Source organism: Cebus imitator, unplaced genomic scaffold (assembly GCF_001604975.1).
Source record: "Cebus imitator isolate Cc_AM_T3 unplaced genomic scaffold, Cebus_imitator-1.0 Scaffold45, whole genome shotgun sequence".
NCBI lineage: Eukaryota > Metazoa > Chordata > Mammalia > Primates > Cebidae > Cebus > Cebus imitator.
The window spans coordinates 9,467,098-9,483,673 of NW_016107360.1; the positions used below are offsets into that span (position 1 = coordinate 9,467,098).

The 16,576-nt window shown below is 43.5% G+C and overlaps 1 protein-coding gene and 1 long non-coding RNA gene across 3 annotated transcripts in view; one reads left to right on the forward strand and one right to left on the reverse strand.

Annotated features, from left to right (window-relative positions):
- Positions 1-16,576, reverse strand: part of CUNH7orf31 (chromosome unknown C7orf31 homolog) — a 57,053-nt gene that overhangs the window by 6,932 nt on the left and 33,545 nt on the right. For both annotated transcript variants that reach the window (XM_017527011.2, XM_017527010.2), the window contains exons 7-9: positions 10,670-10,758; positions 615-789; positions 219-310 (exon numbers count right to left, since the gene is read on the reverse strand). In XM_017527011.2, the coding sequence (XP_017382500.1) occupies positions 219-310; positions 615-789; positions 10,670-10,758 (356 nt within the window). The remainder of the gene's footprint in view (positions 1-218; positions 311-614; positions 790-10,669; positions 10,759-16,576) is intronic.
- LOC119470943 overlaps positions 13,660-16,576 on the forward strand; it is an 18,361-nt gene continuing 15,444 nt past the window's right edge. The window contains exon 1 of the long non-coding RNA XR_005199923.1: positions 13,660-13,822. This is a non-coding gene — a long non-coding RNA (uncharacterized LOC119470943). The remainder of the gene's footprint in view (positions 13,823-16,576) is intronic.

Genomic DNA, 16,576 nt, shown 5'->3' on the forward strand with positions numbered 1-16,576 from the left:
AAAAAAGGCACTCTGAAGAAGAAATAAATCTTGCTTGTTTTTCCAAATAGCAGACAAGGTATTCAAACCAGTTCAAATCAGCTCAGAATTCGCTTCTAAAATGAGTTAAAATTTCCCTTTGCTAGTTTGGTTGCCAATACCCATGACACAAAAAGTGGCAAAGCAAGAAGCCTAGTGCTCACCCCACAAATAACTGAGAGTTGACTGCAATTACTTACAGGCTCTGGGTCAAATCCTATCTGTCCTGATAACTCTGCTACCACCTTTTCATGGTAATCATCCAATTCAAGGGGATCCATGGGCCCCAGACCTTAAATGAAACATCATCTTATTATTTTGTTAGGGTGAAGGAAAAAAGGCACTTAAGTTACCCTTTATAGGAAAACTTACCCATTCCCTTTGTAATACAACTAGAACCAATAAAATGAAAAACAACCTTACCTCCCAGCTACCCATGAAGAAAAATTTAGCACCCACCTTAATTCCTATTACTTAGGATTTAAATATTTAGATTGACAAACAGGCAAAAATATGAGAAGAAAAAGCTTGTCATAGCATTTGTTAAACATTACAATTTTGTTCCAATTTTTACTTGTCTGAAAGTGAACTCATACCTGTAAAATCACGAGTGTACGAAGTGAGCCAGTGGGACCGCTCCAGATTTCTCTGTATGTTGGCTTCTTTTGCAGAGCAAATAGGGTCCCACGAGTTTAAAGAAGTGTTAGGAGCGAAGGTTTTTGGAGGTTTTGGGTAGAATACTGGTTTATTTTTCTCAACACCTCTAGGAAACTAAAATATGAGCATAAAAATTACTGCTGTTAATGTCATCTAGTAGAATAAGAGCTGATTCATCATCTCAGCAGGAAAGAGGCAAAGGAAATTCCAGGCTGAAGTCAGATACTGTTTTTTTCCGGCATTAATTACTAGTTGATTACTAATTGCTATAACTGGAACCATATGCAGAGTTAAACAAAATATTCTATCAAATAAATTGTAAGGTCTTTTCTAAAGTCTTTTGCCTTAGCAGGGACTTCGATAATGTGTATAGGAGAAATGTCCCTGAATACTCTTACCTCCAGTGAAATTTTATTAGAAATACAAAGGGCTCTGAGCTGCTCTTTTGGTTAAGTTTAGTCAAAATTGTGTGCCTTCTACTTTTCCTTCCATGCCTGAAATGAACCATTTGATGTATTTTATGAATTTCCAATGAAGTTTAAATCATTCAAATTCAAATAAAATTTTCATTCTTCAGAAATAACTATAGAATTTTATTTTATATTTTCAAAAGGGCTATGCATGTAAACATGAGTGAGTAAATGAGTTTCATTGCAGTGTTTTTGGTTACTTAGAAATTCACCGTTCCTCAGTATCTCTCTTATGTGTGATACTTAATATTTACTGAGCACCAGTATGTGCACAGTAGTGTCTGGAAACAAGCAGGGATCCGAAACAAATCTTGCCATTCAGGAACATATCGGCTAGTAGGGGAGATAAAGCTTGAAACACAAATGACAAGAAGATTTTAAAAAAGTAATCCTTCATCATAAAAGGAGTAAATATACTTTTTTTTTCTCAAGAGAGACAGGTTCTCACTCTGCCACCCAGGCTAGAGTGCAGTAGCACAATCATAGCTCACTAAAACCTCTAACCCCTGGGTTCAAGTGATCCTCTGGCCTCAGACTCCTTGACAGCCAGGACTACAGGCCTGCACCACCACTCCTGGTGTTTTCTTTAAGAAATACGTTTTGCAGAGAGAGGGTCTCATCATGTTGCCCAGGTGGGTCTTAAACTCTGGACCTCAAGTGATCCTCTTACTTCAGTCTCTCAAGCGTTAGGATTATAGACATGAGCTACTGTGCTCGAACATGAGACAAAATTATTTGAAAGTTCAAAGGAGATAAAGGAGATGGGGAGGTTTGGGAAGGATAACATGAGGAGAAATGCCATATTAGGTGATGGGGGGATGGAGGCAGCAAACCACCTTTCCATGTAAGTACCTATGCAATAACCCTGCATAATCTGCACATGTACCCCAGAACCTAAAGTACAATTTAGAAAAAAAAAAGAAAGTTCAAAGGAGGGAGAGGTTGAATCCAGCTGAATGGAGAAGTGGAGCTAGGAAACGGGGGGAGGGAGGAGACAAGAGGGCATGTCATGTTATACGCAGAAACTGGGCCTTGAATGACATGCAGAGATGTGACGGCCAAAGGAATAGCAGGAGCGGAGATATGGATAGTGGTGGCAAGTGTAGAACTAGCATTTCTTGGACATTACACTGCTGGGCACCCTCACACCCAGGCCCACCCCTAACACTTGCAGGGGCTGGGATGAAAGTACCAATGGAAGTCCATATTCCATTTGCCTAAATAGTTTAGTTTGGAAATCAAGTAAATAAATGTTAAATAAAATATGTTTCATTCACCTGCTTTGACAAAATATCTTTGGAACAACCTGGAAGACCAGGTTCAAATTTGGACTTCTTGGACTACTTTGAGTTCTGCACTGGGACAGGGTAGCTCAGGAAGAGCCAGCTACTGGCCCCCAGCCTCAGTGCCCTGACTGCTTTCTTTACCCGCTCCATTTACCCATCACCTCACTTCTAGCAAACAGGCATGCAGTCATGCCTTGGCGACTCCTTTGGCCATGAGGTACATACCAGCTTTGCAGCACTGTCAACGCTTGGGAGGATGGACTTCAGGAAGAAACCCAAAGAAGGGCCTAGGACTGGGTTCAAAGCCATTTGGTAAGGGAATTTGTGGTCTGAGATCATGGTCAGGGGAGGAGACAGGGGAGCATGGGCTCCAGATGAACATATCCTCTTGCTCCACAGAAAGGGCCACAGCCAGAGGAAGGCCAGAACTGGGCCCTCTAAAGTATGGGGCCTTCTAAAATTCCTGGGTCTCAGGGTTATGCTATTCATAGCAACCCTGTGAGATTGGAGTGATTCCTATTTTACATATAGAATACTCATGGTAAAAGGCACTGCTACCCCTATAAACCTTTAAAAAATATACGGCTTACTTATTCAGGGAGAAAGAAAGCCCCCTTTGATCTCCTTATCTTTTTCATTATTTGCAGAGCCAGCTTACTTGGAAATAAGAAGGATTTTTTTTTTTTTTTTTTTTTTTTGAGACAGAGTCTCGCTCTGTCACCCAGGCTAGAGTCCAGTAGTATGATGTTGGCTCACTGCAATCTCTTAACTCCTGGGTTCAAGCGATTCTCCTGCCTCAGCCTCCCAAGTAGCTGGCACTATAGATGTGGGCCATCGTGCCTGGCTCATTTTTGTACTTTTAGTAGAGACGGGGGTTTCACCATGGTTGGCCAGGCTGGTCTCGAACTCCTGACTTCAGGTGATTAGCCCGCCTCAGCCTCCCAAAGTGCTGGGATTACGGGCATGAACCACCATGCCCGGCCAAGAAGGGCTTTTAAAAAAATACTGTTCTATGATAGGGCTGAATTAATCTTGTGTCTTACACTGCTTGAACTAACAACAGAGACCTACTGAAATGCATTCAAGGGCATGGGAAAGGAAATAACCAATGTGAAATTTTAAAGTAACCTGTGATGTTTTGAGAAGGGGCTAAAGAACCAGGAAACATTTGAGAGGGGAACTGGTCAGTTTTCAGTATGTTAAGGGGATGTTATTCTGAGAGGATAGTCAGAGAGGGGTGGTAGAAATCATTCACTCCAAAGGGATTTATTGGCTCAATATGCATACTAAAGGCAGGGTAGAGTTTGTATCTGATATGGAAGATAAGCCCAAGGCAGAAAGGAATTCTAGTTCCTGTGATGTTAGTTTCTAGACAGACACTCCAGTCTACAAAGAAGTGATATTAGCTGTTTTGAATTTGGACTATGTTCTTAGAGGAATAGTACTGTATAAATTGTGGTTGCATTCCCAGCATAGCTCATATAATCTATGTAACTCATAACCTATTTAATAAACATCTACCAAATGCCTGTTACATGCAAAACCATGTACAAGGTTCTGAGAGTTCTGTGCTAGGCACCAAAACTCCATAAATTGTCACGAAAATAACATGGTTATATTAAATGAAACAAAAAAAGCAAACAGAGTTTTTTGTTTTATTTTAGTCTTGAATGATGAGGCTTAACCAGGTAAAATAGGAGGGGTTAAAAGGTTTACTGTGGAGACCATATTGCCATTTAGAGAGACTTCAGCATTTGGGAATACTGGTTCTTAATTAGATCATATTTTAATTAATTCTATTGTATTAGCACCATTTTTACACTCACAGGTTATGATGAGGCACTTTGTTCATTTACATCTGGAATGAAGAGAGGCAGAGATGGAGAGAGGGAGATAATAAGAGACTGGCAGAGATAATTACTTTTGGCATCTAGTCAGGGCTTAGGAAAGAGAGAGGGCTGAAGGGAGAAGAGGACGCCGGGTTGGATAACAGTGCTACCTGAGATGGAATGGCGGAAACATCGTGGGTGTGAGACAGAAGATGAGGAGAGAGACAGTTTGTTTCCCATTCTGGGCACCTCGTCTGTCAATGGGCCCGAGCAGGTGGGAGGAGGCGCAGGGTGGTGTCCACAGAGAGGTGCACTGTGGGCTTCCAGGTATTTGGTAAGATGACTCCTTTCTAAAGGAGTTAGATCATCAAATTCATTAAGGCCACTTAAGGATGGGTGTGGAGTATGGGTGCTACATTGGAGAGAAAACTGTCCCTGAAATGAGGAAAGTATCTCTAGGATGGGGATGGGCATTTTTAGATTGGAAAGATGGCAGGTGGATCAAGAAGAAAAACTGCTCCCCTTTGAAGGGGTGATATTGGTGAGCTGTCTTTCAAAGGGAAGCCAAGGGTCTGTTCAAATATTTAGGTTTGCAGAAAACTGGGTTGTAATGGACACTGTGTTATTCTCAGTGAGGCTTTGAAAATGGTATTGTTAAAAACATTTCAAAAAGTCCAAGGTAAGGAGGTTTTTGGCACTTGGCTTTTGTGATTATATCTCATCTGATCAAAAAATGACTACAAGGTAGATTTCATCCTAAATGCTATTCTCATATCCTAAAAACTAAGGCTAGACATTCAAGTTCTTTTTTTTTTTTCTTTAAAGATGGGGTTTCACCATGATGGCCAGGCTGGTCTTGAACTCCTGACCTCAGGTGATCCACCCACCTCAGCCTCCCAAAGTAATAGGATTACAGGCGTGAGCCACCGCGCCTGGCGACATTCAAGTTCTTGAGAAATAGGACAAAAGTCTTCAGCGACTTGAGTAAGCAATGACATAAACAGCCCAGAAGAATCAAGTATTAAAACCTATTTATGGGGCCGTGCACAATGGCTCACATCTGTAATCCCAGCACTTTCGGGGGCCGAGGAGGGAGGATCACTTGAGACCAAGAGTTTGAAAGCAGCCTGGACAACATGGTGAACCCGTCTCTACTAAAAACACAAAAATTAGCTGGGCATAGTAGTGCATGCCTGTGGGCCCAGCTACTCCGGAGACTGAGGCAGGAGAATCACTTGAACCCGGAAGGCAGAGGCTGTGGTGAGCAGAGATCATGCCACTGCACTTCAACCTGGGTGACAGAGCAAGACTCTGTCCCAAAACGAAAATAAAACCCATTTATGTCTGCCAATTGTAAAAGAACAAGGAATGTTGATTGGTTTGGTAATGGTTGGAAATGGTCAGTGGGAAGAGATCTCAGTGGGAAGAGAAGGGTAGCAGGAGAGACCCCAAATAGAGTGATAAGTGCAATGATCACTAACGACTGGAAAACTGGGCCAGTCCAAAGAGACAAAGCTAGGGCAGCTCTGGGGTCTGGGTAGGAAAGGACGCCTGATCTCAGCAGCTGTTGCATCCACATGTGATGTGAAAGGAGGAGGGAAAAACGACATTTAACACACTCTTGTTAACATGAAGCCCTGGATCTTAATTTTTAAAACGTTAACGTTCTTATGTAAAATAGTCTCCCTTCCAAGGTTACCCATTTCTTTATGTTGCTAGGTCAGCAAAGTATTATAACCATTGGAATAACAATACTGATAGCAGCTAACATTTATTATGAGCTTATCATGTACAAACATAGTGCTGGGTGCTTCTGTATGCATTTCATTCTCAGGACGGCACTATCAGGTATATTTTATTATTATTCCTGCTTTATATATGAGGAAACTAAGGTACTAAAGGATTAAGTATGTTACCCAGGTCACAGAACTGGTAAGTGTTACAGCAATATATTATACATATTTTCTTACTGGCTTGGATGGAAAGTACTAACATATGGTTCCTGAAGTTTTCTGTTTTGCAGGTAGGCAACACATTTTTGGATCTGCTTATCGGGTTAGTAGTGTCCCTCCTCCTTCCCTGGGTAGAGTAGGAGGAGAGAGAAAACTATTATCCCAGAAATGCAAGTGACAAGTCCTTAAAAACAAGGCGTTATTGGTATGAGTTCCATTCTCAGAGAATGATTTAATTGATGTGGGCTGCAGCCTGCACTCCTGGTGATTCTAATGTGCAGCCAAGGTTGAGGACCACTGCTCTGGCAATAGGTATGGTAAACACTATAAAAATCCTGAGCCTGGTGCGGTAGTGCACACCTGCAGTCCCAACTACTTAGGAGGCTGAAGCAGGAGAATGCATGAGGCCAGAAGTTTGAGGATGTGGTGTGCCACGATCACAGCTGTGAACAGCCACTGTACTCCAGCCTGGTGTTAAATAATTAACAAACCAGAGAAAGCATGAGACAGAATCTGTCTCTCACTCTCTCTCTCTCTCTTTTTTTTTTTTTTTTTTGAGATGGAGTCTTGCTCTGTCACCAGGTTGGAGTACAATGGCACAATCTCGGTTCACTGCAGTCTCTACCTCCCAAGATAATGTGATTCTCCTCCCTCGGCCTCCTGAGTAGCTGAGATTACAGGCATGCCCGACCACGTACAGCTAATTTTTGTATTTTTAGTAGAGATGGTGTTAAGTCATGTTGGTCAGGCTGGTCTTGAACTCCTGACCTTAAGTGATCCACCTGCCCTGGCCTCCCAAAGTGCCTCCCAAAAGGATTACAGGTATGAGCCACTGTGCCTGGCCATCTCTTTTCTTTGTTTCTCTTTTTAAAAAAATATTTTAGAATTTAAAGCATTTAAGTAAACAAAAACCAACTCATAAATCAGGCAGTCACGAAAACAAAATAGGTTCAGAGAGACTGCCACTGCCACGTGGTGGAAGAAGGTTTATGGACAAAAAAAGGAAAGTGTCCTATAGGAAACAGAATTGAGATATAGAAATAGCTGGATTGGTTACAGCTTGATGTTTGTCTTATTTGAACACAGTTTGAACAGTTGGCTGCCTTTGATTGGCCAAAACTAGGTGATTGGCACACGAGCAGGTTACAGTCTGTTTGTTTATGCATCCAGTTAGGCTACAGTTCATTCTATATGGAGAAATCTTTAGGCTAAACTTAAAAGATGTGAGGAGGCAGCTGTAGGCTAAGCTTAACAATTCCCTCTTTCTGGTTACTGGGCAACATAAGACCTCGTCTCTTTAAAAAAAAAAAAAATCCTCCTTTAATGAGAATAGAACATTGTAGATAAAGACTCTGATTACCCCCCCCCCCCATTAAATGATGAAAGGCCAGAAAAATAGGAAGGACAACTACAGGGTATTATCCCAGAGATTAGGGAAAAAAAAGGTGAGTCATTAGTTACTCCCATGAAGCTCAGTATCTATTTTATTTTTACTTCTTTGTCCAGGGAAATGCAAAGAAAATCTGAAAGGTTGAAAATTAAGAGCAGTTAGCACAGATTAGGAAAGTGGGATTAATCATCAGAAATAAGAAATAAATAAACTGAATAAATCAGCCAAAAACATTTATGTACAATGCACTGTGGGGAAATACATATAACATATTCTGTTCTCAAAGAACTCATAATTTAGTTGATAAAATATGAAATCCATGTGAAAAGTTACTGGTATGTGTGGTAGAAGTCAGAAGAGGGAGATATCACTTCTGCTGGAGTAATAATAATGCCTTATAAATTACAGTATTTTCTAGGTTTTGAATCTTTCATATGATCCTTATATCTTGTGAAATTTACAGGACAGATTTTAGTGAAATTGCCCAGATATGTTTTATGAATTAAAGCTCAAAAACAGGAAATAATCTGCCTAGTATCACTTACATAGCAAATGGCAACAGACTGACCAGGAAGGTCTCCTAACCTGGTTCTCTTTGTTAACACAGCAGGAACAGGGAAGATTGAGCTAAGTCTTGAATTAGCAAGTGTTGGGCAGAGAGGCCTTGGCAGGAGGGCATTCCAGGAAGGGAAACGGCATGAACCTGTTTGGGAAGCAGCAGGTGGGGCCAGGCTGCAGGATGGAGGTAAGGCCAGATCCTGAGGGGTCTTTGCACCTCAGTTAAAGCATTGGGATTTACACTTAGGCAGAGGGGAGCTATTCAGGATGGCTGCCTGCCAAGGAATGTGACGTGAGGAAAACAGGATTTTGATGACTAGGAAGAAACTTAGCTACAGATCTGGAGCCTTTGGCTATGAGAACATGTAATGATAGAATGGGTTCTAGAATAACATCTCATATTTCTGGGTTGCTTAGATATAGATTATGCTTAAAAACTGAAAGAGATTCAGTAAAGCAGATGCTTTGTTAGGAATTCTTCTTGACATTTAACTTTAAAAAACAAATGGGAAATGACTTACTTTATAGATGACTGTGTGACATGGCGGTGACCACATGCTGGGCCTGCCATAATGGTTTGTCAAGCAAAATTCAAATGTTTCTAACCTTCCGAAATTATCACTTGCCTATCTCATGGATTGCTGGATGACAATAGATAATATATGGACAACACCTGGCACCGCTTCTCACCAACCATGTTAGCTGTTATTATTTTCAAATGTCTAGATATTTTTCCACTTGATTTATAATTTTTTCTTTTTATCCATGTGGAGTTATGGGACAGAGGTTAAAGTCAGAGACTAAAACCACACAAACTTGAGTTCTGTGATCATGACATAGTCACTAACTCTGAGTCACAGTTTCCTAATCTACAAAATGGAAATTATGATGCTAACCTTAGGATGTTATTGAAAGGGTTAAATGATGTATTGTATTTAGAGTAGTCAGGTGTGTACCAATTTCTCAATAAATGGTGGCTACTGTTTTATTTCATTTTAGACTTGACACCAATGTGCTAAGGAAGAGGGAGACCCAGGCATCTCAGATCAACTTCCCCTTTTCATTCCCAAGACTGTAAACTTCCCCTTTTCATTCCTAAGACTGTAAACCGAAACCCTTTTCATATGTAATTCCTAAGACTGTAAACAGAAGCCCTTTTCATATGTAATTCCTGAGACCTTAAACTGAGATCCTTTTCATATGTAATTCCTGAGACTGTAAACAGAGACCCTTTTCATATGTTAAGTTATAAACCTAAGATTCTTCCATGTGTAACATCTAAAGTATAAGCCTATATAAAGAAGGAACCTTCCTTCGTTAGGGGAGCTTGGCTGTTAGGCAACTATGCCTCCTTGCTCCCGGCAGAATAAACTCCTTCCCTCTGTATTCGGTGTCCGAGAGAGATCCATTTCCTGCAGCCACTCCTGCTACACTAATAATGGTTGGAACAATAATAGCTTGTAAATCTTTCAGGAACTCTCCCATTTACTCTATGCATATTTGGAGCTACTGGATGTACTATAAGTCGTAGGATAGGGTTTGAGGAACACAGTGTGAACAGTGCAGCCCTTCCCCTACCATCTTCCTGGGGGCAATCTTTTTTTTTTTTTTTGAGACGGAGTTTCGCTCTTGTTACCCAGGCTGGAGTGCAATGGCGCGATCTCTGCTCACCGCAACCTCCGCCTCCTGGGCTCAGGCAATTCTCCTGCCTCAGCCTCCTGAGTAGCTGGGACTACAGACACGCGCCACCATGCCCAGCTAATTTTTTGTAGTTTTTTAGTAGAGACGGGGTTTCACCATGTTGACCAGGATGGTCTCGATCTCTTGACCTCGTGATCCACCCGCCTCAGCCTCCCAAAGTGCTGGGATTACAGGCGTGAGCCACCGCGCCCGGCTTTTTTTTTTTGTAACTATAGAATGTTCCATAACTACCAAAAGTACATGAAATCAGCTAAGAAAATTAAAAAATAAAAATCATAGTCAAAATCTCAAATTTTTTATTCAGATAGAAAATAAAAATCTTTTATATATATATATATATATATATATTTTTTTTTTTTTTTTTTTTTTTGAGATAGAGTCTCACTCCGTGACCCAGGCAGGAGTGCAGTAGCTCATCTGGCCTCACTGCAACCTCCACCTCCCAGGTTCAAGTGATTCTCTGCCTCAGCCTCTCAAGTAGCTGGGGCTACAGGCATGCACCACCACGCCTGACTAATTTTTGTATTTTTTAGTAGAGACAGAGTTTCACCATGTTGATCAGGCTAGTCTCAAACTCCTGATCTGAAGCAATCTGCCCACCTTGGTTTCTAAAGTGCTGGGATTACAGGCATGTACCACCATGACTAGCCTAGATTTTTATAAATATATTAACTAAAAATATTTTTAACTTTCTTTTACAAACTCATTATATTTATGCTTCCATTTGCTTCACAACTAGTTTTATCAAAGAAAGCAGAAAGAAAAAAATTCAAGGGCAAATTAAACACACATTTAAAAAGATACTTACATCATAATATACACCCTGACCTGGCCAAGTCAGCGCTTTCTTCTTTGAATCCATGGGAATATCAAGCAGTTCATATCTGTAAGGATTACCTGAAAATTTCAAGAAAAGCAATAAATAAGAACAGTCTTGTAAGGGATTAATAGGTACAATAAATAGAAATAAGATAATATAAGGTAAAGATGGATGTTGGTGTACATTTTAGCTACATAGTTACAGCTTTAGAAATTCAGTTTGCTCTTTGTTAGGGATAAGCTTCCTCAGAACACCCCCTGGGGCAAGTTGATGCCCACCCTCCCCCCACCATTACCACCCAGCACTCTGATTGCTCTGCAGCTGCATTCCTGAACTCCTATCTAGGTGCTACAATTAAGCCATTTTGGGCAACTCGGGGGAGGAAATGGAAAACAAATGTTTGTTATCCATAATTGTAAATTCCTGTTTTACACATACCTGTAAAAATCTTTTTTTTTTTAAACTGCTGCCACAAAAGTCACAAGATGATGATTTGTAAGTCTGTCACAAGTTAACAAACTATCTCTGCCTGTTACAAGCTGATAGATTATCTCAGTCCTGAAACTCCCTTATGCCCTTCTCACCCCACATAAACCCTTCATTTTGTAAGCTCGGGGCTGCCTCCTCTAATTGTTATGGGGCAGCCCTGCAGGTTAATAAAACTAGCTTGCCTGACTTTGGGTCTATACTCCTTTCTCTCGACTAACCTTACATATTAGTGCCGAAATCCTGGATGGAGTAGGTTCTGGCTGGGCACCCTTAGAGGGCTCTTTTTCTCTCCCTCTATCCCTCCTTCCCTCTTCTATCACTTCTCTCCCACCCACCCTCCTGTTCTAGAGCCTGCCAAGGATCTCCCAGACTCTCCCGTTGCTAGCCACCTCATCCAGCATTAGAGCCTCCACTGGGGTGAGAAGGAGAGACTCTTGCCGCTTACCCGGAACCCCTGACCCTCTCTGCCTTCCTGAAACACCCAGCGCTGGGCCAAGGGCTTCCTCCAGCCTCCAGGCTTCTGGTTCCTTCATTTCAGGGACTCAGCAGCTACCTCCTCTATTCTGAACAAGGCCTGACAGACAGGCCTTGTCAATCGGCAGTCTCTTCTTCCTCTACCTCCCTCTCCTATCTGATGTGGGTGCCTGTCAGTCTACGCCTTCCAAAACTAACCCCCTTGGGTGTCTCCTATGTAATCTCAATGCTCTCGGCCTCTAAGGCCCATCCTAAGAGGCTTATATTTTTCTGTAATGCTGCTTGGCCTCAATAGAAATTAGACAATGGCTCCCAATAAATGGCACTTTTAATTTCAATATACTTAGAAACTTAGACAACTTTTGCCGTCACAATGGGAAATAGTCTGAGATTCCTTATGTTCAGGCTTTCTTCACCCTCTGTAGCTGTCTTTCTCTCTGTCAGTCCTGTCCTACTTTTCAGATTCTCCTCCCTTGCTCCAAACCTGACTCTCCCTGTCACCCTCCCCATGGCCCCACTGACAACTGGTCTCCTGCCACACTCCCCACAGCCCCAGCTGACGACTCCTCTTTGACCCCGCCAATTTTCCTCCTCCTCAACAGCATCATAATCCCCCACCAGGGCATCATGATCCTCTACTGTACGCCCCCGCTCCAGCCCTACCCCTTCCCCAGTTCCAACTACCCCACTTCTGACTCCAAGTCCTCCCCGTCTCCACCCCTTTCCTGTTCCCAAGCCCAGCATGCCCAGCAACCAGCTCCCTTGCTTCCGCACTGGGAGATAGCAGGGGCTGAAGGAATTGCCTGTGTCCATATCCCCTTCTCCCTCTCCGATCTGTCCCAGATTGAAAAAAGTCTTGGATCCTTCTCCTCTGATCATGATACTTATATCAAAGAATTAAAATAGCTCACCCAGTCTTATAAACTCACTTGGCATAATCTCTATATTATCCTCTCATCTACCCTCCTTTCGGAAGAGAACGGAAGAGTGTGGCTTCCAGCCCAGGCACATGCCGACAATCTTCACTGGCAAGATCCTACTAAGCCTATAGGAGCTGCTGCCGTCCCCCGGGAAAAGCCTTCCTGGGGGTATGAACCCACAGACCCTGGCCGGGCAACCTGTAACCATATGATTACTTGCCTTATTGCAGGCTTTAACAAAGCTGCATATAAGGCCGTAAATTTTAAAAACCTCAAAGAAAGAAATTTCCCAAAAAGCAGATGAAAATCCTGCCCAGTTCCTTTCCTGCCTTACAGAGGCTCTCCAAAAATACACTCACATCAACCCTGCCTCCTGAGAAGGAACTATTGTTCTTTTTTATTTTTTTTGAGGATAGTTTCGCTCTTGTTGCTCAGGCTAGAGTGCAGTGGCGCAATCTCGGCTCACTGCAACCTCCGCCTCCCCGGTTCAAGCTATTTTTCTGCTTCACCCTCCTGAATAGCTAGGATTACAGATGCCTGCCACCACACCCGGCTAATTTTTTTTTTTTGTATTTTTAGTAGAGATGGCGATTCGCCATGTTGGGCAGGCTGGTCTCCAACTGCTGACCTCAGGTGATCTGTCCGCCTCAGCCTCCCAAAGTGCTGGGATTACAGGCATGAGCCACTGCGTCTGGTGGAACTATTGTTCTTAGTACCAATTTTATCTGCCAATTTGCCGCCAACATCCAATGCAAACTTAAAAAGGCTGAAGATGGCCCTCAAACCCCACAAGAAGACCTCCTTAACTTGGCTTTCAAAGTCTTCCATAACAGGGATGAGCAGAGTAAATTAGATAAAGCCCAGAAAGATCATGCTAAATACCAGCTTCTAGGTGCGGCTGTCAGCCTAGCCATAGTACCCAAGGTGACAAAAGACCCCATAGCAGTGGCCCTCCAGGGCCTTGTTTTAAGTGCAGCAAAGAAGGCCACTGGGCGTAGGCATGTCCTAACCCACGAGTGCCTAAAAGCCCTTACCCAGTCTGCCAGCAGACAGGCCACTGGAAGTCTGACTGTCCTCTCAACGCACAGACAGAAAGCCTGCATGGCAGAGCCACCACAGATTCAGCAAGACAAAAAGTGAAGACTCGCTTGCGCTCCCGCAGCTCTTCGGCCTAGCCGCTAAAGACCGACGAGGCCCAGGGCCCCCGCCCCATCTGCCATCACTGCATTGGAGCCCAGGGTAACTCTACTAGTAGCAGGTAAACTGATCTCTTTTTTTTAATTGATACCGTGGCCTCGTACTCAGCTTTGCCTGAATTCTCAGGACCCGCTCATCCCTCTCAGGTCTCAGTTGTGGGGGCTCATCTCATGCCCACACACCACACACTCTTACTTGTTCCCTATTTGATACTGTTTTCTCACACTCCTTCCTTATCATGCCTCATTGCTTTACCCCCAACCTAGGCAGAGACCTCTTAACCGAATTCAAAGCTTCCATCACCTTTTTCTGTTTCCCACAACCAGATTCTCTCCTACTCCCCTCTGCCGCCCGCCAGTCCTCTACCCCTCCCCTCAATATCCACACCCCAGTTCTCTTGTTAATCTAATAGTGTAGGATACCATTATCCTTTCACTAGCAGCTCACCATGATCCCATCAAAATCCAGCTAAAAGACCCCTCCAAATTTCCTAATGTCTCTCAGTATCCTATTTCATTAATACACCTAAAAGACGTATGACCCATCGTAAACAGATTCCTCTTGTCAAGGCCACCTTAGTCCAACTTATTCTCCATACGATACCCCTATATTCCCCTTCACAAAGGCCGATGGCTCATATTGGCCAGTCCGAGATCTCTGGGCTATCAATCAGGCGGTCCTTCCCATCCATCCGGTATTTCCTAACCCTTATAAGCTCCTTTCCGCCAAACATAGACTCCAATTCTTCCCCAAGTTCCTAACTCTTTTGAGACAGAGTCTCACTCTGTCGCCAGGCGCCAGGCTGGAGTGCAGTGGTGTAGTCTCGGCTCACCACAATCTCCATCTCCTGGGTTCAAGCAATTCTCCTGCCTCAGCCTCCTGAGTAGCTGGGACTATAGATGTGTGCCACCATGCCCAGCTAATTTTTGTATTTTTTAGTAGAGACAGGGTTTCACCATGTTGGTCAGGATGGTCTCGATCTCTTGACCCCGTGATCTGCCCACCTCAGCCTCCCAAAGTGCTGGGATTACAGGCGTGAGCCACCACACCCAGCACCAAGTTCCTAACTCTTTTAATACCCCACCTCTGCTCCCTCAAAGTCCCTTCTCACTTCTACAATACTCGAACAATCTCTCAATCTCACTCCCTTCTCACTTCAAGCCTCGAACAATCTCTCAATCTCACTCACTTATTGTTATTATGCTCCAACTCTACCCTTGCTTCCCATTGCTGGATCTGTTTTCCCTTCCCTCTGCTGCCTACTCAGCCACCCCAATTTCTCAGCCCTGGTACCACATTCCCATTTGCTTTTCATACACTGTCCAAAAAGGCTCTGCCTTTGCAGACAGAGCCCTCACCCTCACTGGGAACCATCCCACTGCCCTCACTAACAGAGCTATCAAACCCTTCTCTCCACATATACTGCCAATTACAATGGCACAAAACTCCCTCACCCTGCTATCCAAGTTCCCATAACCCGCCACACCACAAAGCATGGCCAAGCCGTCTTACGTGTCACCTCTTCCGATGGACATGTAGGCACCATCCCTCCCTCTGCCTGTGGCTCAGCTGAAACCATCTCTCATCCCTCTTCGCATACCTCACTCTGAGTAGATTATTCAGTTTTCCCTGAAGCTAACGGCTTCTTACCCAGCCCCTCCACATTACCTCCCCTCCTGCCTCTCAAACATGGAAACCCCTTTCCCAGACAGGAGTTCTCAAAGGGTCACTCTGGGTTGCTGAAGCTAAACTGACTCCCTCCAAATGAGAAAGCTACACACTCCAACACTTATTCTCAATTCATTTGTCTGTTTGCATTAACGCTGCATGCACCACACCCACGCCACCAAAAAAAAAACCCAGATCATTCTCTTATTAGTAGCCCTTGGAGTCACAACTAGTGTCGGGGTTTTTTTTTTGTTTTTGAGATGGAGTCTCGCTCTGTAGCCCAGGCTGGAGTGCAATGTGCAATCTTGGCTCGTTGCAACCTCCGCCTCCCTGGCTTTTTTTTTTTTTTTTTTTGGATTTTTAGTAGAGATGGGGTTTCACAGTATTAGCTAGATGGTCTTGATCTCCTGACCTCATGATCTGCCCACTTCAGCCTCCCAAAGTGCTGGGATTACAGGTGTGAGCCATTGCACCTGGCCATCAACTAGACTCTTTAGCAGCAATCACCCTACAAAACCGCAAAGGCCTAAATCTCACTGCTGAAAAAAGACATTTATGCCTCTTTTTAGATGAACAATGCTGTTTCTATGTCACTGAATCGGGGTTAGTATGAAATGCTGTCAAAAAACTCAAAGACCAAGCACAAAAATTTAAAGACAATCAGTTCACCTGGCCCCAGTAGTTCCGTATCTCCTGAACACCCTGGCTACTGCCCTTCCTAGGTCCTGCCATAACCCTTTTCCTCCTTCTAGCATTTGGCCCCTGCCTTTTAACAATTCCTCACCTGGTTTTTACAGGACCGTATTAAGCTTTCACCCATGGAACAACAGAAGATCTGATGCTGCTCCAAGAATACCGACAGCTCCAGGAATGACAATCCCTACTCTCTAGCTCCTCCTAAATGTCGCCCTTTTTCAGCAAGAAGCAGCCAGATGACCATGGAGCCCCTCCTCTATTGCCTATTAAAAGGCTGGAATGTCAGGGACGAGCTGACCCCCTCCCCACCACTCCGATTGCTCTGCAGCTACATTCCTAAACTCCCATCTAGGTGCTACAATTAAGCAAAGACTGATTACAGCCATCTGGGCAGCTTGGGGGAGGACAGGGAAAACAAATGTTTGTCATCCATCTTGTAAATTCCTGTTTT